The 25,945-nt window shown below is 39.6% G+C and overlaps 1 protein-coding gene across 4 annotated transcripts in view; it reads left to right on the top strand.

Moving 5' to 3' along the window:
• Positions 1 to 25,149, top strand: part of LOC127962450 (interleukin-8) — a 49,921-nt gene extending 24,772 nt beyond the window's left edge. For 3 of the 4 annotated variants that reach the window (XM_052562009.1, XM_052562010.1, XM_052562008.1), the window contains exons 2-4: positions 23,670 to 23,796; positions 24,612 to 24,680; positions 24,837 to 25,149. In XM_052562009.1, coding sequence (XP_052417969.1) covers positions 23,670 to 23,796; positions 24,612 to 24,680; positions 24,837 to 24,870 — 230 coding nt within the window. In that variant the 3' untranslated portion in view covers positions 24,871 to 25,149. Of the gene's footprint in view, positions 1 to 23,389; positions 23,557 to 23,669; positions 23,797 to 24,611; positions 24,681 to 24,836 lie in introns of those variants that run through there. The other variant, XM_052562007.1, reaches the window with a different exon arrangement.
• Positions 25,150 to 25,945: the final 796 nt, after the last annotated feature.

The raw sequence follows: 25,945 nt of genomic DNA, 5'->3' as shown, positions 1-25,945 counted from the left end.
ACATCACAGTCAGTTTGTGAGGAGCTCTGTTGGCAGGGCTCAGCAGAGATAGTGTCTATCAGCAGTGATTGTTTTGGCTGCATGGTGTTATCAGTGTCCTTGTGGGATATGTCAACCACATGATGACTCGGACCCGGTGTGTGTGTGCTGAATGGATTGACACACTCTGCTGAAGGATGACGGAGGGAGAAGTAGATATTGTCCTTAAACACTCTTGCACCAAGTTTGTTTGGGTGGAGGCCATCCGGTTTAAACAATTGTCTATGGCCCCAGAAAAGATTGAAGTTGTCAATGAAATTCACTCCTTTTATATTACAAGATCTTTGTAGCCATGTGTTCAGCCCAAGCAACCATGAAAACATATTTGTTCCCCTAGCTGGGAGTGGTCCACTGATGAACGACTGAACTTTGTGTCTTTGAAGAGTTGCAAAGAGTCTACTGAAGTCCTTCTTAAAGAGTTCTGACTGCTCTTTCCGAATTTCATTCTTCCCCACATGGATGATGATTCGATTTGCAGGCTTGTGCTTCATCAGAATGTTCTTAAGTTCCTTGTTCACATCAGAGACCGTTGCTTGAGGAAGGCAGCATGTTGTTGTAGTCCTGCTATGGATGTTTCTGATAACAGAGTCACCCACTATCAGAGTCCTGGGCTCGGCTGCGCTCTGAGCTGAATGCCGCTGTCTGCTCGTCCTTGAGCGCCTGTTAGTAGCGGTGTTTGCTGCTGGCTGATCCGGTCCATGTTTAATCACATTTGGGGATTCCTCACCCACATTTATTAATGCTTCAAATCTGTTCTCCAGATGTATAGGGGGTGGTTGAATGCCAGTATTCACAAGCCTTGTCACAGTCGAATCTGGGGTAGAGGAAGCTACGGCAGCAATACGAGAAACTCGTGACAATCTGATATCTTGTGTTCCTTTGGGTCTCGCTCCCTGTTTGTGCCAACAATTTGTGTGGCGATCAGTTTCGGCTTGTTCCTTTACACTTGGTATAAACTGTTGAGATTCATAAGATTCATGGGACTCACCGGCTGTATGCTGAGAGTGTCCATGACGACGGTCTGCTGAGTGTTCCGTCTGTTTTGGAAGTCCAGCAAGTAACTTTGTTTCAAGAATCACAATCCTTTGTAGAAGTTTGCAGCAGTTCATGCAACAAGTAGATCCAACAGGAGGCATTTTCTCTCTCTTCTGTTTGAATGTAGGCAGTTGTTTTCCCGTCTCCGGAATGTAAGCTGCTCGCAGTGGGAGACAAAGTCTTCTTTTTTGGAGTATTATTCCAGTCCCAATGTTTTTAGTTTTAGCGTTTGTGCCAAAAATCTGTTGTTTGAGCACTGTGCTGATCTGCTGAAGTAAAAATCTTAGAAAAATCAGAGAAAAGTACAGAAATAAGAAGCAAAGCTCAGAGCAGAGCGCAGAGCAGTAAGCTAGAACCTCCGAACGGTAACAAAGCCGAACATATCTAAAAGTCAGTCACTTTTAGATTTTTCATCTGTTGGCATTTGATAGAATCAAAGATTCCATTAATCTAAACAAGTTGTCCAGGACCTCCAGCAGAAATATAGGTCCACAATATAAAAAATACAACAGCATATTTCATTGGACACATGGGGTACTTTACTTGACAACAGAATATGCTGGGGATTGTTTTTTGGTGAAAGCATTTTCTTGAAGCCCTCCCAAACAACATGTGGTGATGTATTTGCTGTTTGGTCTTTTTTTTTGTTTTTTTTTGTTTTCTGACCTCGAAACTCATCCTATTTCTGCAGTTCTCCAGCTGTGGTCCTTGGTGCAGATATGAAAAGAACTTGCTACTGCCAGTTCCTGAGAGCAGTCACATTGTGCTTGCATGTACAGTCAAAAGTTTGATGTTAATAAAGCTCAGACTTTGAGGAAACTAAGTTGCTTTATTGAAACATCACATGGTGTCAGAAGTGGAGCGCTGTTAACACCATGGCAAAGTTTCAGCCCCCGGACAGTTTTGATTTCGGTCACCCCGAACGATGGCCAGAATGGCGTCAGAGGTTTCACCGCTACAGGATAGCCACTAAACTTGACAAAGAAGAGGCTGAAGTACAGGTCTGTACACTGCTTTATTCACTGGGAAAAGAAGCTGAACAAGTGTATCAGACATTTACGTTCAGGGAAGAAGAACGAGAGGACTATGATACTGTAATCAGGAAGCTCGATGACTACTTTATACCAAAAGTTAATGTTATACACGAGCGTGCACGTTTTCACACGAGGGCTCAAAAGCCAGGTGAAATGGCCGAAGAATATATTCGTAGCCTCCACGAGCTAGCAAACACGTGTGACTTTGGTGCTGCTAAAGAGGAGAATATTCGTGACAGGCTCGTGATCGGGATTCAGGACAGAAAGCTGTCAGAAAAGCTCCAATTAATACCTGAATTGACACTTAGAAATGCCACAGAGCTTGTGAGGCAGTCTGAACAGGTCCGAGGACACATTAATGAACAGAATGCCAGCGTCAGTGCTCAAATCAGCGAGGTCGGCGGTGCCAGGGGAAAATTCCACCAAAGTGAAAGAGGTAACGTTAGACAACACCGTGGATCGAAAAGGAACCAGACTGAGCATGTTTCCGACTGGAGATGTAAAAGATGTGGCAGAAATCATGGGAAAGGTGAAATGTGTCCAGCAAAAGGTGCTGAGTGTCGCAAATGCAGGAAAAAGGGTCATTTTGCTGCAGTTTGTAGAACCCGAGAAGTCCATGATGTCAGCAAACCACAAGAGGGCAGCAGTGTAACACATTTCCTGGGTGAGTTAACTCACATTGATGACAAAAGTGGAGCTTGGATTGTCACACTCACAATTCTGGGCACAGACATAGACTTTAAAATTGACACAGGCGCTGACATAAGTGTCATTTCTGAGAAAAGCTTCTCAGTTTTGAATCACAAGCCAAAACTTAACAAAGTTAATGTGAAACTTGAGAGCCCAGGAGGTACATTGCAATGCAAAAGTCAGTTCAGAGCGAAGACTACCTTTAAAGATAAGCAGTACAATTTTGAAGCATTTGTGGTGACTGGTCCCTATGTAAACAATCTCCTTGGTCGTGATGCAGCAAGTGAAATGGGTTTAGTTAAGAGGCTAGAAGAGCTCCAACCCATTTATTTTTCTGAACTTGGATTAGTGAAGACAAAACCCATTAAAATCTGCCTGAAGGAGGATGCTGTACCATACAGTGTGCACACTGCAAGACGGGTGTCCGTGCCATTGCTTCCAAAAGTCAAGGCGGAGCTAGAGAGAATGGTACAATGTGGTGTTATTGAGGAGATCACTGAGCCTACAGAGTGGTGCGCCCCTATGGTGGCTGTTCCAAAGAAGACTGGGCAAATAAGAATTTGTGTCGATCTGAAACAACTAAATAAAGCTGTAAAAAGAGAGAAATTTGTGCTGCCAACAATTGATGACATTCTTCCTAGGCTAGCACACGCCAAAGTTTTCTCACTTCTCGATGCAGCTAGTGGCTTCTGGCAGCTTCCTCTGGATGTGGATTGTGCTAAACTGACAACATTCATTACACCTTTTGGAAGATATTTTTTCCGCAGGCTACCGTTTGGGATCACCAGCGCGCCCGAAATCTTTCAACGGGAAATGTCAGTCATCCTCAAAGACCTGGAAGGAGTTGCAGTTTTTATGGACGATATTTTAGTATTTAGCACCACTCCAGATGAACACGAGCAGCGACTGCAGAGGGCTCTGGAAGCCATTGACCGGGCTGGTCTCAAGCTGAACACAGAAAAATGCCTGTTACGTCAGAGTCAACTCCGGTACTTGGGACATGTCATAGACAAGGAGGGCATCCGCCCAGACACAGCCAAAATTGAAGCCATCACTTACCTTGAAAAGCCGAAGAACGTTTCAGAGCTACGGAGAATGCTAGGAATGATTCATTACCTGGGCAGGTATGTTCCTCATCTCTCAGAGGTTATTCGACCTCTCAATGAGCTGTTGAAACGTGATGTAGTATGGTACTGGGGTGCTGTACAAGAGGAGGCCTTTGAAAATGTGAAACGCCTAATCACAAAAGCTCCTGTGCTAGCATTCTACGATGTCACAAAGCCCACAGTTGTCAGTGCAGATGCAAGCAGCTACGGTCTGGGGGGCGTTTTGCTGCAGGACCATGATGGAAAACTGAAACCAGTGGCTTACTGTTCCAGGGTGCTGACCGATGCTGAAAAAAGGTACGCCCAGATCGAAAAAGAGTGCCTGGCGGCTGTGTGGTCCTGTGAAAAATTCTCACGTTTTTTGTATGGATTGGAAAGTTTCATCCTGCAAACCGACCATAAGCCACTGATTCCTCTGATCAATGCAAAGGATCTTGATTCAGTTCCACTGAGATGTCAAAAACTGTTGCTGCGGATGATGCGTTACAATCCTGTCGCACAATATGTACCTGGCAAACAACTGGTGGTCACTGATACGCTTTCACGACACCCTCAGCCAACCATTTCATCAGTGGTCTCTGAATTAGTGCAAGAAGTGGAAGCCTATGAGAATGCAGTCAGTGGTGCATGGCCAATTTCTCCCACAAAGCTGGAATCTGTGAAAAGAGAGACGGAGATGGATTTTGAGCTACAAAAGGTGAGGCAGTATGTGACTGATGGCTGGCCCAGATATGCAGCTAATGTCCCTCAAGTCTTGAAATCATACTACAGTGCACGTCATCACTTGTCAATTTTCCAGGACCTTGTGCTTTATGATGACAGGATCATAAGTCCCCAAAATATGAGGTCTGACATACTGCAAAGATTGCACAGTGGTCACCAAGGCATTGTGAAATGTAGAGAGAGAGCCAGATGTAGTGTGTGGTGGCCAGGCTTAAGTCAGGAAATCCAGCAGCTAGTTAACAGCTGCAAGGACTGTCTGGAATCAAGACCTACCCAAAGGAAGGAGCCACTTTTAACCACTCCACTGCCAGATCGTCCATGGGAGAGAATTGGCGCTGATATCTGCGAAGTGAATAAGCAACATTACTTGGTAGTCGTGGACTATTTTTCAAGATATATTGATATTGCTCACCTTCAAAACTTGTCAGGTGAAACAACACGTGCTTGCTTGAAGAACATGTTTGCACGATGGGGCTGTCCCAACATTCTCTTTACTGACAATGGCCCACAGTTTTGTGGAAGTGCTTTCAAAGACTTTGCTAGAAACTATGATTTTCAGCACATTACTTCAAGCCCTTATTATGCCCAGTCAAATGGAGAAGCTGAAAGGGCAGTGCAAACAGCTAAAAGGATTCTCAAACAGTCTGACCCATTCATCGCGTTGATGAGCTACAGATCCACTCCCCTTCAAGCTACAGGCGCAAATCCAGCACAGCTGATGATGGGAAGGCAAATAAGAACTACAGTTCCCACATTGGAGTCACACCTGCGACCTGAATGGCCCGATCTGCGTCGAGTGAGAAAGGCTGATCAAAAGGCAAAAAGGACCTACAGGAAGTATTACAACAAAAGAAACAGTGTTAGAACATTACCAGAAATTCCACCTGGAACTCCTGTTGCAGTCAAGCTGGATGCTGAAAGAGGTTGGATAAGATCCGGGACTATTCTCAGAAAGTGTGAATCGCCACGGTATTACCTCATCCAATCTGAAACTGGAGTACTCCGACGAAATCGACGACACCTGATGCCTACAGTCAGTGACACTGAACCAGCATCTAATTCAGTTCAACCAACTCAAAACGAAGTTCATGGTCAGGATCAACTTGCAACTAAGCCTGATAACGTCCCAGACAGTTCAGTGCAGTATGAACAACCAGGAACTGATCTACCTGAGTCTGATTCCAGTCACACTACAATCAGTTCACCTAAAAGGGTGCAAACAAGGTCTGGACGAATTGTCACAACTCCTAAGAGATACAAGGACTTTGCAAGATAAAAGAAGACATTCATGAAGAAAAGATAAATCAAATGTTGTTTTCTGACTACAGTAATTTCACAGTTCAATGTTACATTGGTTAAGTAACTCATTAGGAAGGGAGATGTGATATAAAACAGTTTAATGTTGTTATAGGTAATACGTCTTTAATCCATAAGGTGGCGACCAAGTGTTTTCTAAGAGTGAAGTTGCAGATATGAAAAGAACTTGCTACTGCCATTTCCTGAGAGCAGTCACATTGTGCTTGCATGTACAGTCAAAAGTTCGATGTTAATAAAGCTCAGACTTTGAGGAAACTAAGTTGCTTTATTGAAACATCACACTTGGAGAGTCTTTAGCCACTCAAACTCTCCTCCACACCATGCATTAGGACAATATACTGCAGACACACGTCCTCTTCCAGGCAAATTTGTAGCATTTTCTGTTGATTGGAAATTCTTAATTATTGCCCTGATGGTGGGGATTTTCACTGCTCTAGCTCTTTTCTTAAAGTCACTTTCTAATTTGTGAAGCTCAATTATTTTGCTGCACATCAGAAATATATTGTTTATAATATATTGTTATTTAAATGACATATAGAAATATATTGCTCATTGTGATCGATGATTACATTGGAATTTGGACTTTGTTTTCACTCCTATTTATATTTCTGTGAAACAGGAAGCCGTGGCTGGATAATTTCATGTTCATAATTTCCCTAGTGTGCTCAAAATTGTGAATATGAATGGGAATATATTTCAGATATATTTTACTCATAACAATTTCTACGGGTACCAGTAGAATGGTGTCCAACATGTATTTAAGAAAAAAAATGATTTCATAATGATATTTCCCCCCATTTTCAGTTCTTATTCTCCAATGAAAGGTTAGATTTTTATGATTTTTTTAAGTAAAAGATCAAAGGGATTAACAATGCAGATTTATTTTCAAAGCTTTCGTTGATCATATTTATCAAGGGTACCAACAATTCTGACCATGTGTGTGTGTGTTATTGTAATATATTTAAATTGATTATAACATATTAATATGTAATGTTTTTCAAACTTCTTCGAGCAGTTGTGTTTTTCAGCACAGTTCTGCTGCTCAGTTAGAACGAGAGGCTCGAGTCTGTTTGCATTTGGCAGTGCGCTGTAAACACCACTGGATCGCCTTGGCAAAAGTTTGCAGCTTTTTACAAGTTCAGCTGGTTTTTCACCACATTTGCCTGTTCTCAGAGTTGGGTATTTTACTCACAATTTGTAATCTGTTACTGATTCCAAATTACAAGAAAAAAGTATATATAGTTAGTATCATAATCCATTACATTACACATTTGAGATAATATAATCAGAATAATTTTAGATTATTTTTGACCTTACCTTTGACCTAGTATTTGTATGTAAATTAAAAGAAAAAGAAAATATATTCCATATTCCGTGAGTTTAATGGAAAGCTAATAATTACATTTATTAGTTTTTCTCAGTCACTATGGTGCATTTCTCCAATCATCCTTAATATTTGCAAAGAAGTATGTGCATTTCTCAAAACAATTTGTACAAACAGCACCACAGAATGCATTACCTGAAAAAGCCTGCAACAAAATCTTCAGTTCTCTCAAAAGTAAGAATTTATCTCAATGAACATATCAGTGCCATCAGATAGTAAAGTCCTTGAGCCTTTTCATACATACGGCGCAATGTGGTGCAAGGCACGGCTGGGCTCAGATTAAGGACACGTTCTGTAGGGCCCCGGGGCTATTGCAAACCCATGGGTCTCCCTTCATAGTAGCCTATCTTGGTGCCACAACGTTTTCTACAACAGGAATAATTTGTTTTCATTTTTTATCATAAAATCTCCGATACAGAGTGATACAATGTGTAAACTAAATATCCCAGGCTACAACACATTAAAAGAAAAAATACATTATAAAATAAAATATTCAAGAAATGTAAAATATTGGGGTGATATGAACCAGAAATAAGAATGGTAAAACTGAAGCCAACCATGTTTTGTAATAGTTAAAACTGTGATGTCCATCCAAAGAATCCCCACTTTAGGAAAGCAGTGTTCAATGAGTTGTAATCCAGTGTTGACATAAGCAAATCAAACTTGATACAGCCAAGAGTCCTCCTGTCTTCCACATGTAGAATCCACCTGCTCTTTGTGTTCGTGTAAAATGTCCCAAGTGTTCACGAGTCCAGCAACAAACCTCAAAGTGGGCAGTTTGTGGAAGCAAACCTTTTAAACACTTTCCACATAAAAAAGAAAGCATGGAATAAAGGTCAATGAAAAAAAAGGCAAATTTACAATTAGCATGCATGATTTTCTCAATGATCTTTACATATGCAATACAACAGTTACACATTAAGTTCAAATCACCAAAACATAAAATGCATGAAAACACAACAACAATACTTACTGAATGACCAGAAGGAAACAAATTCCTCAATAGCAGGACCTCAGAAAGAAGGTTGGAATAGCACAAGAAAGCCTGTAGGAGCCATTCTTATGATCTTGTTTAATTTTTCTATATGTTCTTTATATATTAGTTTGCTGCTATACTGTTAATGTTGTTTCTTTCTCTGAGTGTGTGCCCTCTGTAGGTATGAAGGAAATATTTTTTTAAAGGATTTCACCCCTGACAGGAGAGGGATGCTGGTGGTGAGAGCATACAGTCTTTCTACCATGCGCATGGAACTAAGATGGCATGGTGCAACAAGCCTGCAATTAGCCTTTAAGTTTTTTGTTTGTTTTATGCTGCATTTCAAATTCATTTTGGTTTGATAAATTTTAGTAATGTTTGGAACTTCCACAAGCCTTCCGGGATCATGGTGCTTTGCATTGCACGCGTCGGAATATTGCATCAACACCTCCCACAGTGGCCAAGAAACAAGGGACATATTGGAAAGTTGAAGCTTGTTTTTACCACTACATTATGTCAAAAGACTGCTTTGAAAATGGAACTTGTTTGAGAAGAAGATTAATTGTGTACTTGAATGGAATGGATAGACTGTTTGAGACCGCATTGAGCATTGGAGCCAGCAAACAAGGAAAACTTTTCAAAGAGGTATGTGTTCGAGGAGGTAACTGGCTGAGCTAATGCTGAGTTAAATTTGAATGTTATTGGAAAGACTTTAAAGTTTGATGCTGCAGATAGTGAAGAATTCAAAGATCTTTATGTGTGTCATTTTTTAAGAAGAATCAAAGGAAATTTGAAAGGTTTTGTCTTTGGAAGGAGGATATTTGCTTGTTTGAAGCAAAATGGAGGAGTCTGATGTAGAACAATCCCCTAGCTCAGCTCAGAAGGACTTGAATGTGTTTTAAAAGCCTCTAGAGCAGGCAAGATCTTATAAGGAACATCTTACAAGGCAAATGACTATTGTAAATTCTTTAATGACTTATGCTGAATATTTGGAAGAAATAAAGGAGAACATGTTGAAATTCAGTGAACAGCTTGTTGAATTGAAGTCTCTTCCAAACTCCTATGTTCAAGTGTTAAGTGAAGAGGATAAAGCTGAAGACTTGAAAACCTGGTATGAAGCAAGAATGAATTGATATGTTTATTTCTACTGTTGAAAGGTGGATGTCTACTGTTGCACGTCCTGATTTTGTTGAGTTATATGTGCTCCAGGGTCAACATATTTTGTTGACCCTGGAACATTTTACTCCAAAAATATATTCTTGACCATTTCCCTACACCTAAACCTAATCCTAACCATGAGTAATCCCTTAAATCAGAGGATATGATAGATGAATGACACTGATGTACAAGCAACAAACAGTGATTTTAAGCGTAAACTTCACAAAATCTATAAACTCGTTCTTCAAATTTGATTGGTTAATCACAATGTTGTTCCAGGGACAACAAAGATGTTGTCCCAGGAACATGTCTCACTTGGTAAAATCTGGTTCTGCTCTACTGTTCAGGAACCTGACTCTCAAGCCAATACTCAAGTTTCTTCTATTCAAAAAGTCACAGATCAAGTAAATAATGAAGATAATGCCTCAATGGTTTTGTCTGTGCAGGTCTAGCAGATCAAGTTCAAGTAGATCAAGTGTGTCAACATCAACTTCAGTGCAAATCTCTTCAGAGACAGAGAGGGCAGCATTACTTGCAAAAGATTCAAGAACTTTATGGTCATATGTACTACAGTACAATGAAATTCTTACTTTGCTCACTCCTCTCGAGAATGAGAATAATGGGAACATACTGTTCATACATATAATTAACACAGGCAATACAAAGTATGTAAAAACAAATATTGAAAATACAATAAAGTAAGATAAAATATAAATAATAATAGTTAATATATATATATATATATATATATATATATATATATATATATATATATTCTTCACATAATAAATGTGCAGTGCAAGTAGCAGTAAAGTGACAAACTGTAAAGTGTCAAGTGGTGATACAGTGTCAGTGTAAAGACTAGTGTTTAAATTGTCAGTCAGGTGCGTTATGAGTGTATGACGGTCCAGCAGGTAAAGTGCAATTAAACTGGCTGAGTTTATCTTGATGATACAGGTAAAAGTGGCCAATGAAAAGCCAATGAACTACAACAAAAACATGCTATAAAGAAAGAAGAAGGAGGTATGGGAAGTTCAAACAGAAATTGCAGCCACCACAGCTAAAATTCAGTATCTCAAGAATGCAGAAAACTTGGTAACGAAAGGCAAAGTGGTCACCAAAGATCCCATGAATGTGTATTGAGGAAATGTTGAATAAAACCCCATCCAGTGCTACAAACACGATGAAATGAGGCCAAAAAAGATGGTTCATGCACAGCTTTCTACAGAACCAATGTGTGAGTTGAAAAATCTGAACTTTGGTGAAAATTCACACTACTTTAACCCATCAGGAGCTTGCCTTAGTCTGAAGTGATTATGACGTAGTAAGCAGAGGAAAAATCCAAAGCAAAAATGGAGGACAAAGTCATTGTCGCTGTATGTGGATACACAGAGCTGTATGATAATTATTCATACTTTTACATAAATAAAAAGGATCTTGCTTGGAAGAAAGTGATTGAGGAGGTCAGACAATCCGGTTGTAAAAAATGTTGAAAAAATGCTCTTTACTCAATTTGAGCTATATATACTTATTACAGTTTTTCTCAGTCACTTTGGTACATTTCTCAGATCAGAATTGAAATTCTCAAAACTACCTGTTCAATTCTCACATCATTGTGTCACTTGTGCACATCAAAAAAGCAGTTTCTCATTTCTTTGAACAAGTTGCAAATGCTTTGGTACATCCATGCAAATGATTATGTACAATTCTCTGTTGTTTCCTACATTATCAGTTGCTAATGTCATGTTGCTCAAAGTGTATTATATAGTTTTCTGTGCAATAGTCTTACCCCCCAAAACATCGGGTCTTTAGTTCATCGTATAAGTCATTAAATGCAAAATGGTTAATCTAGTTGTCATAAACTGCCAAGCAGCATTTTTTTATTTTTTTATACATTATTATTAGACTTTTTGTCAATTTGGCATGAATTGTGCAAGTGAATATTTACTAATGAACAGAATGTAGATGATAAACCAATGATAGGAAACCAAAGGTTCATCTCATGAATCTTCAGTTGAAAAGCTTACAGTTTTTCTCAATTGCTTTGGCTCAGTTCTCAAATTATTTTTTTATTTCCCAAAACATTAAGTTCAGATCTCTGAACAATTTGCTTCTTTTTCACATCAGATTGGAATTTCTTATTGATTTGAGCAAATTGCAAATGCTTTGGCACATGTGTGCAAAGAGTACATACAACTGTCTGCAGTTTGGACAACAAATAATTGCATATGGCTTGTTGATCAAAACTGATGACTCGACTCTCACTTACACTGTCAAACACTTCAGAACTTCTCAGACATTTTTTATTGTGTAAGCCTTCACATTCAAAACGAGCTATTCAGTTATCATAAGTAGTATACATGAATGTATATTCTAAAATATATCTGACATTGACATTATTTGTAATGTCTGCTAAACTGGCACATGACCTCTAATTGCATTCGCAATCTAATTGCAAATTACCTCTAATATGAATCAACCATTCATGCTCGTGGAAGAGCAATTGGAAGGAGTGTAAGAATACGCGGTGGTGGTAGAGGAAGAAATAATCGAGGAAGAGGTGGAAATAGTCAGAGTTTTTTTTCCCCATGCATGTTATTTATTGTTTGTGTATTTGTGGTAATGTAAAGTGAAATCTTGTTACTCTTTTCAGTTACTTTACATGTACAGTAAATACACTTGTATTGTGTATATACACATGAAGTACAAAAATAAACACTGTAAAAATACAAATGTTCATAGACTTCTTTTTTTTTTCTACATGCTATTGAATTTTCTCAAAAAAATATGAGATTTTTGTTTAAACCCTTAATTTTGTGGTGACTGTGGTGGTGAAAAAACAACCAAACATTTTGACCAGTGTGGGTCACACAATGACAAAAAAACTTTAGATTTTGGTGGCCTTGGCCAAATTATTGACACAATAACTAGGTTTTGAAGCATGAATTAAATGTTTTGGGTGAGTAACTACATTTTGCAGACATGCTATAAAGTTTTGAAGTTCCTGCAAACAGTTGTGACATTTGCACTCACAGTTTAGAGAATGTTAAGACTGTTTCGAAAAACAGACCACTAGTATACAGTAAGTGTAACTGGGAATTCAATCCAGTCTCTTTCAGTCAATATCCCACATACAGTAATGTGTAAATGTGTACTTTTGAAAGGGATATATGGCATACATAAGCATATGGCATACTGTTCAATACAGTAACTGTCATCCAAAATGTTGCCATAGTTTACATCAGAACATCCCTCCAGAGTAAACTGTTATATTGACAACATGACTAAACAATTTGACTGTCTTGTCCGGACACAATGACACAAGGACTGGTCATTCTGATGGCACTGACATGTTCATTGACACAGATATTTACTTTTGAGAGATGAACTAAGGATTTTGAGTAAGAGAGTAGCTTTTGCAGGTTATCCATGCTGTTTTGCTATTTGTACAAATTGTTTTGAGAAATGCACTTACTGTTTTGCAAATTGTGAGTTTGATTCGAGAAATGGACCAAAGCAACTGAGAAAAACTGTAAGTTGATGTGTTTATTCAGAGGAAGTGTGCAGAAAGAAGTTGAAGGATCTGAGGGACACATATGTAAAGGAGAGAAGAAAGGAGACAGAGACAGAGGAGTGGATCAGCAACAGGGTCAGGGAAAAAGTGACAGTACTTTGCAGTCCTGTCTTTCCTCTACACCATACCAATGTTATTAATATTTATGTATATAATATTTATATCAATACTTGTGAATCAGTTTAATCCTTTTCTGCCTTCTCATTGTACAAATTGTCATTTGATACATTGCCACCAAGAAGAAGAGCTCAGAGAAGGCCTAAGGAGCAGCAATTGGAGGTGGAGCGGCAGCTCCTATAGAAGTACTCTGGACCCGTCCTGTTGCTCCAGCACCGTCTCCACGCTCAGAAGATGAGCTCTTCCTCTTGAGTCTGGTCCCTTCCCTGCAGAAGTTGCCACCTCAGATGAAAGAATTCGTCAAATTTCAAATACGTAAATTAATGTTCTTTGTATATAGTTTATATAGATTTTTTTTGTATAAATATACGTATGTTCTATAAAATGACCAAAGGTTTTGGTGTGTTAGTAAATCATAGTAAATTATAAATTATAATTTGTATTTCTTTAATAAAATATTATTTCTATGTTAAGACTAGAATACTTATGGCAAACATTTTTACATTCATTCTAATTATATCCTATTGCAAATACACTCACAATAGTATATTGAATGATGCGAATAAACTCAAAATGTTCAAGCGTGAAACTATGCATGAATAGCGCAGTTTATTTGCGCAAGTTGCATCTTGTGTGAACTAACCATAAGGAACGCATTGGAGCTAGATCTCAAAAGCTCAATGTTTTGGACTGATAGTCAGTCAGTACTGAAACGCATCGCAAATGAGAATGCACATCCGCACATTTGTTGCAAAGAGGATCTCTGTTTACAGATAAAACACAGATGTAACACAGTGGAAAATTATCAGAACCCAGCAGACTTGGCATCAAGAGGGGTGAGAGCCAGCACATTGGTAAAGTGCAGAGAGTGGATCCATGCACCACACTTTCTATGGAAGAAAGAAGAGGAATGGCCCCTGGTACCTGTTTCACTTTCACCTGAGGATGTTGAAGTTAAAAGAAACACCACTGTGTACAATACTGTCATTAAAGACAAGGTAAATCCTTCCAGCTACTGTAACAACTTAACTACTTTTCAAGTTGGACAAAGCTAAAGATAGCAGTGGCATGGTTCTAAAAGTTCAAGAATGTCCTTTGATTTCTTTGTGCAAAAAGTAAAGAAATCCAGACAGCATGTGTGAATAAGGGCACTAAGAACCCAAACAAGGTTTGTGAAAAATGTAAAGACTTCAAGACACCACTTGGAGCACAATCCATATGCAGATAGAGTGCAAATAAATGAAGTGAACAACAGTGCAGATAAAAGATTTTTATTGCAAAAAAAGCTTATTTAGTCTGATTAAAGTGACAAAAGGCTCAAGAGCAGTTATTTTACTTAATTGACTGATGAGATAGTGGAATGACGTCAGTTCCATGCTGAATGAGGTGGTGAGTAGACCAATGCTGAACAAAGTGACTGGTGGGGGGGACCTGGGGATGTGGGATCTGGGTCTGGGTTCATAGTTCAGTGGTGCCTGGGGTAGAAGTTCGGGAGGGAGTTCAGCTTTCTGACAGCCTGCTGGATGAAACTGTCCTTCAGTCTGCTAGTCCTGGCCTGGAGACTCCACAGTCTCCTCCCTGATGGCAGCAGACTGAAGAAGCTGTGTGACGGGTGTGTGGGATCACCTTTTGCTTCCGGCTTTGCTACCGTTCGGACGTTCTAGCTTACTGCTCTGCACTTTGCTTGTTATTTCTGTACTTTTCTCTGATTTTTCTAAGATTTCTACATCAGCAGATCAGCACAGTGCTCAAAAAACAAGATTTTTTGGCACAAACGCTAAAACTAACAACTCTTTGGGACTGGAATAATACTACAAAAAGAAAACTTTGCCTCCCACTGCGAGCAGCTTACATTCCAGAGACGGGAAAACAACTGCCTACATTCAAACAGAAGAGAGAGAAAATGCCTCCTGTTGGATCTACTTGTTGCATGAACTGCTGCAAACTTTTACAAAGGATTGTGATTCTTGAAACAAAGTTACTTGCTGGACTTCCAAAACAGACGGAACACTCAGCAGACCGTCGTCATGGACACTCTCAGCATACAGCCGGTGAGTCCCATGAATCTTATGAATCTCAACAGTTTATACCAAGAGTAGAGGAACAAGCCGAAACTGATCGCCACACTAATCAATGGAACAAACAGGGAGCGAGACCCAAAGGAACACGAAATATCAGATTGTCACGAGATTCTCATATTGCTGCCGTAGCTTCCTCTACCCCAGATTCGACTATGACAAGGCTTGTGAATACTGGTATTCTACCACCCCCTATACATCTTGAAAACAGATTTGAAGCATTAATGAATGTGGGTGAGGAATCCCCAAATGTGATTAAACATGGACCGGATCAGCCAGCAGCAAACACCGCTACTAACAGGCGCTCAAGGACGAGCAGACAGCGGCATTCAGCTCAGAGCGCAGCCGAGCCCAGGACTCTGATAGTGGGTGACTGTTATCAGAAACATCCGTAGCAGGACTACAACAACATGCTGCCTTCCTCAAGCAATGGTCTCTGATGTGAACAAAGAACTTCAGAACATTCTGATAAAGAACAAGACTGCAAATCGAATCATCATCCATGTGTGGAAGAATGATATTCGGAAATAGCAGTCAGAACTCCTTAAGAAGGACTTCAGTGAACTCTTTGAAACACTTCGAAAATTCAAAGTTCAGTCGTTCATCAGTGGACCACTCCCAGCAAGGGGAATAAATATGTTTTCACGGTTGCTTGGGTTGAACACATGGCAATAAAAGATCTTGTAATATAAAAGGAGTGAATTTCATTGACAACTTCAATCTTTTCGGGGGCCATAGACAATTGTTTAAACCGGATGGCCTCCACTCAAACAAACTTGGTGCTAGAGTGTTTAAGGACAATATCTACTTCTCCCTCTGTCATCCTTCAGCAGAGTGTGTCAATCCATTCAGCACACACACACCGGGTCCGAGTCATCATGTGGTTGACATATTCCACAAGGACACTGATAACACCACGCAGCCAAAACAAGCACTGCTCATGGACACTATCCCTGCTGAGCCCTGCCCACAGAGCTCCTCACAGACAGACTGTGATGTATCAAAACAGCTAAAGATTCAGCACCCAGGGCTGACTTTCTGAAAAACAGCCAGGGAAGCCAGGACAACATATCACAGCCACTGGAAACACCAGAGAAACAGCCCATCTCACCAGACACATTATCCCTTTCTCCAGCATCTCCACTTCTGTGCTTCTCACAGAAAATGGTGGAATTGGTGTATGCTGGGACTAAACTCTCTCACTCATTTGCTGCAAGCCCGCAGATATCAGCAAAAAAAACGACAGGCCCCAAAACCACCTAAGCCTGTGGTCCCTGCTCATGCAAGAGCTCTTCGACCGCTGCCACAACGCCAGGGCCCAAACCCTCTATCTGCTGAAAGTGAACCAAAAACAACTGATAGCAGCTCTCAGTGATATGTGTCGGGTCCCCACTATAATAAGAGCAACATTCACAAATGCTTACAGATCAAGCGGGAACCCAGTGTGCCTGTAGCTTTCTCTATTTCAGTTTTATCACATGATAGAAAGTCTAAGGCTATCTCAAGCCGAAGGGCAGACTCATCTAATCTGCGGCCTATTGTGCATCAAACTAAAATTGATGTAAAGACACAAAGCACAGCCATCAAGTTAGCATCTCTAAACATTCGCTCACTAAAAAATAAATAATTTCTAATCAATGACTTTATAACCACAAATAATCTGGATTTTATGTTTCTAAACGAAACATGGCTTGAAGACAGCTGCAATACAACAGTCCTTAATGAAGCATCCCCTCCTAACTTCACTTACATGAGTGTTTGCAGGACTGTTAGGAGAGGTGGGGGTGTAGCTGCTCTATTTACAGATGTCTATCAATGCAAGCAAGTGTCATTTGGTCAGTACTTGTCTTTTGAATATCTAGGGATTGTGCTGAAAGGTGCCCCACGCATTCTGTTTATTATTATTTACAGGCCTCCAAAATACTCTCCAGCCTTTGTTGAAGAGGTCACAGAAATGTTATCAATGATTTCCACAGAGTTTGACTGTTTTGCTATTGCATGGGATTTTAATATTCACATAGATAATTCAGAAAACAAAACTACAAAAGAAATGATAACGGTTCTAAACTCTTTTGACTTGACTCATGCATGTGCATGGACCCACACACAAAGGTGGACACATTCTGGATCTAATCATCAGTAGGAGTCTAAACACTTCATCCATTGTTATTAAGGACATAACACTATCTGATCACTTCAGTATTTTCTTTGATATTTTGATGTCTGCTACAACTGAATCTAGATCGGTCTCTGTCAGAAGGAGATGCATTAATGAGAACACAAGTGTACTATTCATGGAGGCTATATCTTTAACACCAAGAATTTCTGCAGACTCTGTTGATATTCTCCTTGATTCCTTCAACTCAAAAGTTAAGAATGTTATTGCACCAATAATAGTCAGTAAGAAAACAAACAGACAGAAATCAGTTTGGAGAAGATCAACAGCAGTTCAGACTATGAAAAGACAAAGAAAAGCAGAGCGGATGTGGCGGAAGACAAAACTTGAAATTTACTATAGCATCTATAAAGACAGCCTTCATGCTTTTAATGTGAACCTAGCCACAGCTAGACATAATTTCTTCTCAAACCTTATAAACAGTAACTTAAATAACACTTGTACTCTTTTTGCCACTGTTGAGAGACTGACAAACCCCCCAAGTCAGATTCCCAGTGAAATGCTATCAGAAAGCAAATGCAATGAGTTTGCATCCTTCTTTTCTGAGAAGATCATCAATATCAGGAAGGCGATTAGCACATCCTCAAGTAATGCAGAGGTCAGACAGATTAGGCCACAATATCAAAAAGATACTATGTCGATTTTTGAAGCAATTGACAGCAAAATTCTGGAAGACATAGTGCAGCACCTAAAATCATCAACCTGCTATCTTGACACACTTGCCACATCTTTTTTTTTAAATGTGCTAAACTGCTTAGAAGCAGATCTTTTAGAAGTGGTGAATGCCTCACTTCTTTCTTGGACATTTCCAAACTCCCTAAAAACTTCAGTTGTTAAGCCCCTCATGAAAAAGAGCAATCTTGATAACACCATTTTGAGCAATTTTAGACCAATATCTAATCTTCCATTTATAGGTAAAATTATAGAAAAGGTCGTTTTTAATCAGCTGAACAAATACTTAAACTCAAATGGATACCTGGACAATTTTCAATCTGGTTTTCGACCGCATCTCAGCACAGAGACAGCACTCATTAAGATAATAAATGATATTCGCTTAAATTGTGACTCTGGCAAAATATCGGTGCTGGTATTGCTAGATCTCAGTGCTGCGTTTGACACTATCGATCATAACATACTACTAGAGAGACTGGAAAACTGGGTCGGGCTTTCTGGGATGGTACTCAAATGGTTCAGGTCATACTTAGAAGGGAGAGGCTATTATGTGAGTATAGGAGAGCATAAGTCTAAGTGGACGTCCATGACATGCGGAGTCCCACAAGGGTCAATTCTTGCACCACTCTTGTTTAGCCTGTATATGCTCCCACTAAGTCAAATAATGAGAAAGAACCAAATTGCCAATCACAGCTATGCTGATGATACCCAGATTTACCTAGCCTTATCTCCAAATGACTACAGCCCAATTGACTCCCTCTGCCAATGCATTGATGAAATTAACGGTTGGATGTGCCAGAACTTTCTTCAGTTAAACAAGGAAAAAACTGAAGTCATTGCATTTGGAAACTAAGATGAAGTGTTCAAGGTGAATGCATACCTTAACTCTAGGGGTCAAACTACTAAAAATCAAGTCAGGAATCTTGGTGTGATTCTGGAGACAGACCTTAGTTTCAGTAGTCATGTCAAAGCAGTAACTAAATCAGCATACTATCATTTAAAAAACATTGCAAGATTTAGATCTTTTGTTTCCAGCCAAGACTTGGAGTCCTCAGGTCCTTACACTGGCTTCCAGTTACATTTAGGATTGATTTTAAAGTAATTTTACTCGTATATAAGTCACTAAATGACCTAGGACCGAAATATATTTCAGATATGCTCACTGAATATAAGCCTAACAGAGCACTCAGATCATTAGAATCGAGTCAGTTAGAAATAGCAAGGGTTCACACAAAACAAGGAGAGTCCTCCTTTAGTTACTATGCCGCCCGCAGTTGGAATCAGATTCCAGAAGAGATCAGATGTGCTAAAACACTAGTCACATTTAAATCTAGACTTAAAACTCATCTGTTTAAGGTGAAGGTCTCTCCACCTTCAATACCGCGACTTAGGTGCCCTTGAGCAAGGCAATTTTTTATTCTATTTTATGTAAAATCATTTTCTAACTGTTTTAAATAAATTTTAAATAAGTAAATTTTTAAAAATTATTAATTGCTTTTTAAAATTGCTTGTTTTATTCTTGTTCTTCATTATTATTTTACTTTCTTTTATGTAAAGCACTTTGAATTACCATTGTGTATGAAATGTACTATATAAATAAACTTGCCTTGCCTTGCCTTGCCTTGCCTTACCTGTTATGCAGAGGGCTTTGCAAGTGAGACGGTTTCAGTAAATGTGCTGGAGGGAGGGTAGAGAGACACCAATGATCTTCTCAGCTGGTCTCACTATTCGTTGCAGAGTATTTCTGCAGCTGTTGTGATTTTTTGGCCAGTGCTGCTGTGTTTTGAGTCCAGGAGAAGTCCTCTGTGTTGTACACACCCAGGAACTTGGTGCTGCTCACTCTCTCCACAGTCGCACCATTGATGGTCAGAGGAACGCGCTGAGTGTGCGCTCTCCTGAAGTCAACAACAATCTCCTTCGTCTTCTCCACGTTCAGAGAGAGATTGAAGAAAAAATAAAGATAAAGGTCAGTAGAGTGAAGAGGAGGGGGCTCAACACACATCCTTGGGGGGCCCCAGTGTTCAGTGTGATGGTGCTGGATGTGTTACTGGCGATCGGTACTGCCTGAGGTCTGCCAGAAAGTCCAACAGCCAGTTGCACAGTGAAGTGTTGAGCCCCAGCTGGACCAGTTTGTAAATGAGCTGTTGAGGGATGATTGTGTTGAATGCTGAACTGAAGTCTATGAACAGCATTCTGGCATATGAGTCCTTTTTCACATATTTGTCTGACATATTTTGTCCAGATGTGTGAGTGCTGAGTGGATGGCAGTGGCGATGGCATCATCGGTCGACCGGTTGGACCGATATGCAATCTGGAAGGGGTCCAGGCAGGGGGGAGGGCAGACTTGATGTGGTGCATGACTAGCCGTTCAAAGCACTTCATGAGGATGGGAGTAAGAGCAACAGGTGGAGTCTGCTGTGCAGTGGTGCTGTTTTGTTGCTCAAAGCGAGCGAAGAAGGTGTTCAGCTCGTTCAGCAGAGAGATGTTGTTGTCACAGGTCCGTGGTGGGGGCTTGTAGTCTGTAATGGTCTGTATCCCCTGCCACAGGTTTCTAGTGTCTCTGCTGTCACTGAATTGATGGGCTATCCTCCTGGAGTATTGTCTCTTAGCCTCTCTGATGCCGCGGGACAGGTTGACCCTGGCTGTCCTCAGGCCCACCTCATCTCCAGCTCTGAAGGCAGCGTTCCACATCTTCAGGAGTCTGTAGACCTGCCCTGTCATCCACAGCTTCTGATTGGCCCGGACAGTGATGGTTTTTGTGACTGTTACATTATCAATACACTTGTTGATGTATGCAGTGACCGTCTCCGGGTACTCCTGGAGGTCAGTGGTGTTATTGCATGTGGCAGCCTGCTTAAACATGTACCAGTCAGTTGTGTTGAAGCAGTCTTGAAGAACCTCTGATGATCCTTCTGGCCACACTTTAATCTGTTTGTGAACTGATTTGGCAACTTTGATGAACAGTATGCAGGCATTAGCAGGCATTAGCATGACAGTGATGTGATCTGAGGCTCCGAGGTGGGGGAGGGGGAGGGCTTTGTAAGCTGATAAAAACACAACAGTCTCTTACAGTCCTCTGAGTTGAACATAGTAATCGAATGCAGTCCAGTTTATTGTCCAACGAGCGTATGTTAGCCAATACGATGGTGGGGATAGATACCTCCATGCTTACCCCTCTTCTGCTTCCTCTCACACCACTTGTGGCGCCTCCGCTGTGGGCCAGATGCAGTAGTGGGGTCGGTGATGGTGTAGGCCTCCATAGCAGACCGAGATCCCACAGCTGTTCCGTGTGCGTGGAGTTTAACCGAAAAATGCGGTTCTGCCAACATCGAGCAGAAACTCGTCACTGTATGCTCGCTTACAGAGAGGTAGACGAGATGACGACGTACAAAAACACTGCGACTCACAAGACAAAAAACACAAAAACACCGTTCTGTCGGGACAGAGATAAGCCGCTGCGTGTGGATGCGCTGCCATCTTAAAGCATCCGGACGAGTAACAGAAGTTTTAACTGACTCTAAAGGACTTATAAGAACTGTTAAACTTAAGACAATGATTGGTTTCTTGGAAATACCTATTACCAAACTTCACCTGCTCTTAGAAGATGCAGAAAACTAGGACTGAATCTGAACAGCTAGATAAAGATTAACAGGTGAGTATTATTTTTTCCGTGTATAAATATGTTTGGCTCCATTTACATTTAATTTATTGTAATTTATGTTTTAAACCCTCAATTAGGGGCCGGGTGTAAGAGCCGTACTTATTTAGTTTTCTTATGTTCAGTTATTTATTAGTCTTATTCTATATTCTTAATGTTGTTTATTTCTCTGAGTGTGTAACCTCTATAGGTGTGATTGGAAAAATGTTTGAAAGGATATGTCACCCTGACAGGAGTGGGGTGCTGGTGCGAGAGCATACAGTCTTTCAACCGTTCGCATGGAGCTAAGATGGCATGGTGCAACAAGCCTTCAATTAACCATTGAGTTGTTTGTTTGTTTTATGTTGCAATTCAAATTCATTTTGGTTTAATAAACTCTAGTTATTTTTTGGAACTTTCCAAAGCTTTCCTGGATCGATTCATGGTGCTTTGCTTTGCATTGCACGCATCAGAATATTGCATCAGCACCTCCCAAAGTGGCCAAGAAACAAGGGATATATTGGAAAGTTAAAGCTTGTTTTTACCCATAGACAGTAAAAGAAATGGACACAGTGACCCCATTGGATTCAATGGAGACATGTGAAGTCAATTGGAAGCACGCACTTCCTGGGGGTCGGGCGTACTGCACAGACTCAAACTGAGCTTGATGACCTAGAGGTCATATGAGGTCTAATCGCTGTGCCAAGAGAAATCTGAATCACCCACCAAATCTTCCAGAGAAGGCGAGGGTTAACAGGAGCACATTTATTAAGTATTCTGATTAATTATCTCCCTTGACTTTATGCCTCCACGTCCCCCTGATAGCCTCATAGACAGTAAAAGATTGTCTGTGAGCTTCTCCTCCTGTCCATATGGTAATTTCTCTACTGTGCGACAGAGAGTCGCTGGTTATGATGCAATCGTTAGCCTATTTTTTACAAAAACTGCTTCTACGGGACCATAACGTAAGATACAAGGTAATGGAGCCTTTTATACATTTTCGTGTTTCTTTAGAAATAATTAATGGACAAATGGAGTCTTTAAACGCCTCAGATGTAAAGTTATTCGCTGTCAAAGTGATGCCAAAATGAATGGGAGTCAATGGAATGCTAACAGCATATATGAATATGAAACCCTGCCCCCCTGTTTTTACCACTACAAAGCCATTACTTCCTCTGTCCAAACACTTGCCTACTTCTTTATGTATAGTAACTGGCTAAATACTCCTCTAGGAAGATTATTTGTGCCTCCTAATGGTGCGGAAAAACACAACTACTAAGGTAACAGTGTTAGATCTTTTACAAGGGATTTGAACCCTCAGTGAAAGGTTGATTAAAATATTTCCTATTTGTTCTTTTCAGCCTTGCAGAAGGATACGGTAGTGAGCTTTGAGAAAAGATTGCTACAGAGACCACATCCTACCGGTAAGGAAGAGACATGTGGAGATACTGATATGGACTGGGCGGTACTACATATACTACATTCTATATAAAAACACGGCTTCACAGAGAGGGAAAACATACAACTGAAGATTACACATATGGGATTATGCGAAATTATTCAAGCCATATGGACACTTAGCCCATGCGAACACCAGTACTGGGCCTGGCCTCAGTTCCTTGGAAGAGAGAAATTGAGCAATAAACTCTTGCATGTTGTGTGGGAGTGTCAGTCTTTATAAACAAGAGTGCAGGCCACTGTTAGACGCACAAGTGAGTGACTACAGCAGACAGTCTCTTCATACCTTAACTGACACAATACTGACTCAGAATGATGAAGTTCAGCGCATCCGCCTTCATGCTTCTGATCTGCACAGCTGCACTGCTGTCCACAACAGAGGGTAAGCAGACTAACTTTCATTCATCATGCTTTTTGATTTATAATTGTTGATTTTATTTATTCTGCTGAATCTTGCAAGCTAATCCCACTACAAATTTCTCTTTGCTATTGCAGGTAGACCTAAACCCATGATTTTACGCTGTCAGTGCATTAAAACACATTCAGAGCCAATACCAATTGACAAAATAACGACATTGAGGGTGATTCCTGCTGGACCACACTGCAAAAATGAGGAGATCATGTGAGTGTGAATCTTACCAAAGCAGCACTTCGAATACAGACACATAATGTGCTCTACCAATCAAACCATTGTTTATTATTGCTTCTTAAAAAAAAGTTAGAAATAGTTAACTAAAACTAAAGATATGTAACTGTTACAAATTACAGAAAAAAGTATTAAAAATTGTCTCATGGTGCATCCTGGTATACTTTCCAATACTTTCAGGAGTTCACTTGTGTGGTGAACACTTTCTTTAACCAAATTCAATGATTGTTTTAGAATAAGATTCAGACAAAGTTATTTACATTTACATTTATTCATTTCGCAGACGCTTTTATCCAAAGCGACTTACAGATGAAGACAAAGATTTTCATATTTAAGATCATGAGTGTGCAAATATTTGATGCTTTATGGATGGCTCACCTAATTAGTGAAATTTGGTCATGATTTACTCACCTCCAGTCTGTGTGATTTTTTTTATCTCCAACAGTGATGTTTAGCAGAATGACAGAATTGTTCCTTAAAAAAAAAATAAAAGAGTAAAAATAAATATATAAAATAAAAGTCTTGTTTTGAACATTTTCCTTGGCAGTCGTAATCACCATTGAGATTTATTGTTTGAAAAAGTTGGGTTTAGACAATTCTGCTACTTCTAAAATGTTCCTCAGAAGAAAGTAAGTCCAAAAAATTTAGCAACTAAACGGTGACTGAATGTCTATTTTTGGGCAAACAATTCGGTTAAATGATGAAATTGAAATGTGACTCGTGTACAATTTTATGCAATAGTAAAGGGTTTTTCTATTGACTTTAAACAATTGAACATTTATTTCTTACAGTGCCACAATGAAGAAAGGAACGACATGTCTTAATCCTGCAAAAGACTGGGTGATTTCTCTCAAAGAAAAGTAAGTTCTTGCCTATGATGACTCTGATTATCCTTCTCAAAATTATTCATTAGCATGATTCTAATTATCTTATATTAATAATAATAATTAATGCATTTGAATTATTCACTTTGGTGCATCCTTCAGACACTAACATGTGTCTCTTCATGTTTGCAGATTCAACAAGAAGAATGTCAAGAGTCAACAGTGAATGAATATCACTGTTCATGAGCAACTGAAGAAACTGGTTCAACTATTCTTAATGTAATATAGGAATTTTTTATTTTGTCATCTCTTTGTGAAAAACAAAGTATTGAATGTGAAAATGTGTTTTCACTACCACCTGTTTTATTAAAGATGAACTTTACTGTATCCGTCTTTATATTTTATTCAATTATATTTATTGTTATTGTGTCACTGAATTATATGTTTTATTATATGTTTGCACTATTTCTGAATGAAGAGTTGTAATAAAAACCATCATAATGGATATTTTAGATATATTCATTTTTGTTGTGTCACTGAATTGTAGTGTTATCGTTTTGCACTGGTTTTGAAAGAATACTGTCGTAATGGATATTTTAGTTGGTCTTTATTGTGTGATTTTGTCATATTACAAAACATTGCAACATTACAGTATCATTCCCTGAGCTGTTCACAATAAAATTAAGTTCACACAAAAATCAAATATCTTTTATTTGCATCATGTCTTTCCAAACTTCTCCTGCGCAACCCAAAATAAGACATTCTGTCATATGGTTTCTGTATTACTATTAGTTAAATATGTGACACCTGTATTTCAAATGACCTGCCTGTTTTATTTACTGTGGTTGTTCCCAGTTCTGAGATTTCAACCTCTGCTTCTGCATGTAGTGTGCAGGCAATTAACCCTTTAACTGTGTCACTGTTTTCTAGAGCTTTTAAAGATTCATTTTTGTACAATCTTAATGACTGTGTAGAAGCCTTCACTAACTTATATATACTGAGATTTTGGACTCTGTTACTCCGTTTAGGAAAAAAACGTCCTAAAGATCTGTCACAACCCTGGTTCAGTGTCACTAGCCACTCTCCCAGACATGCCTGCAAAGTAGCAGAGAGAAAGTGAAAAAGGTTGCCCACTCTATTCTTTTATCTAGACATAAACAGTGTGTCAGCTTTAAGGGCATATCCCTTAAATGGTTTCATTCATATTTGAAAGACAGTAGTTTTTCTGTTCACCTTGGTGAATTGTTTTCATCTGAAGCCCCTCTTTTTTGTGGTGTCCCCCAAGGGTCAATATTGGGCCT

This window comes from Carassius gibelio, chromosome B7, assembly GCF_023724105.1.
Source record: "Carassius gibelio isolate Cgi1373 ecotype wild population from Czech Republic chromosome B7, carGib1.2-hapl.c, whole genome shotgun sequence".
NCBI classification, from domain to species: domain Eukaryota; kingdom Metazoa; phylum Chordata; class Actinopteri; order Cypriniformes; family Cyprinidae; genus Carassius; species Carassius gibelio.
This window is presented reverse-complemented; position numbering and strand designations above follow the sequence as displayed.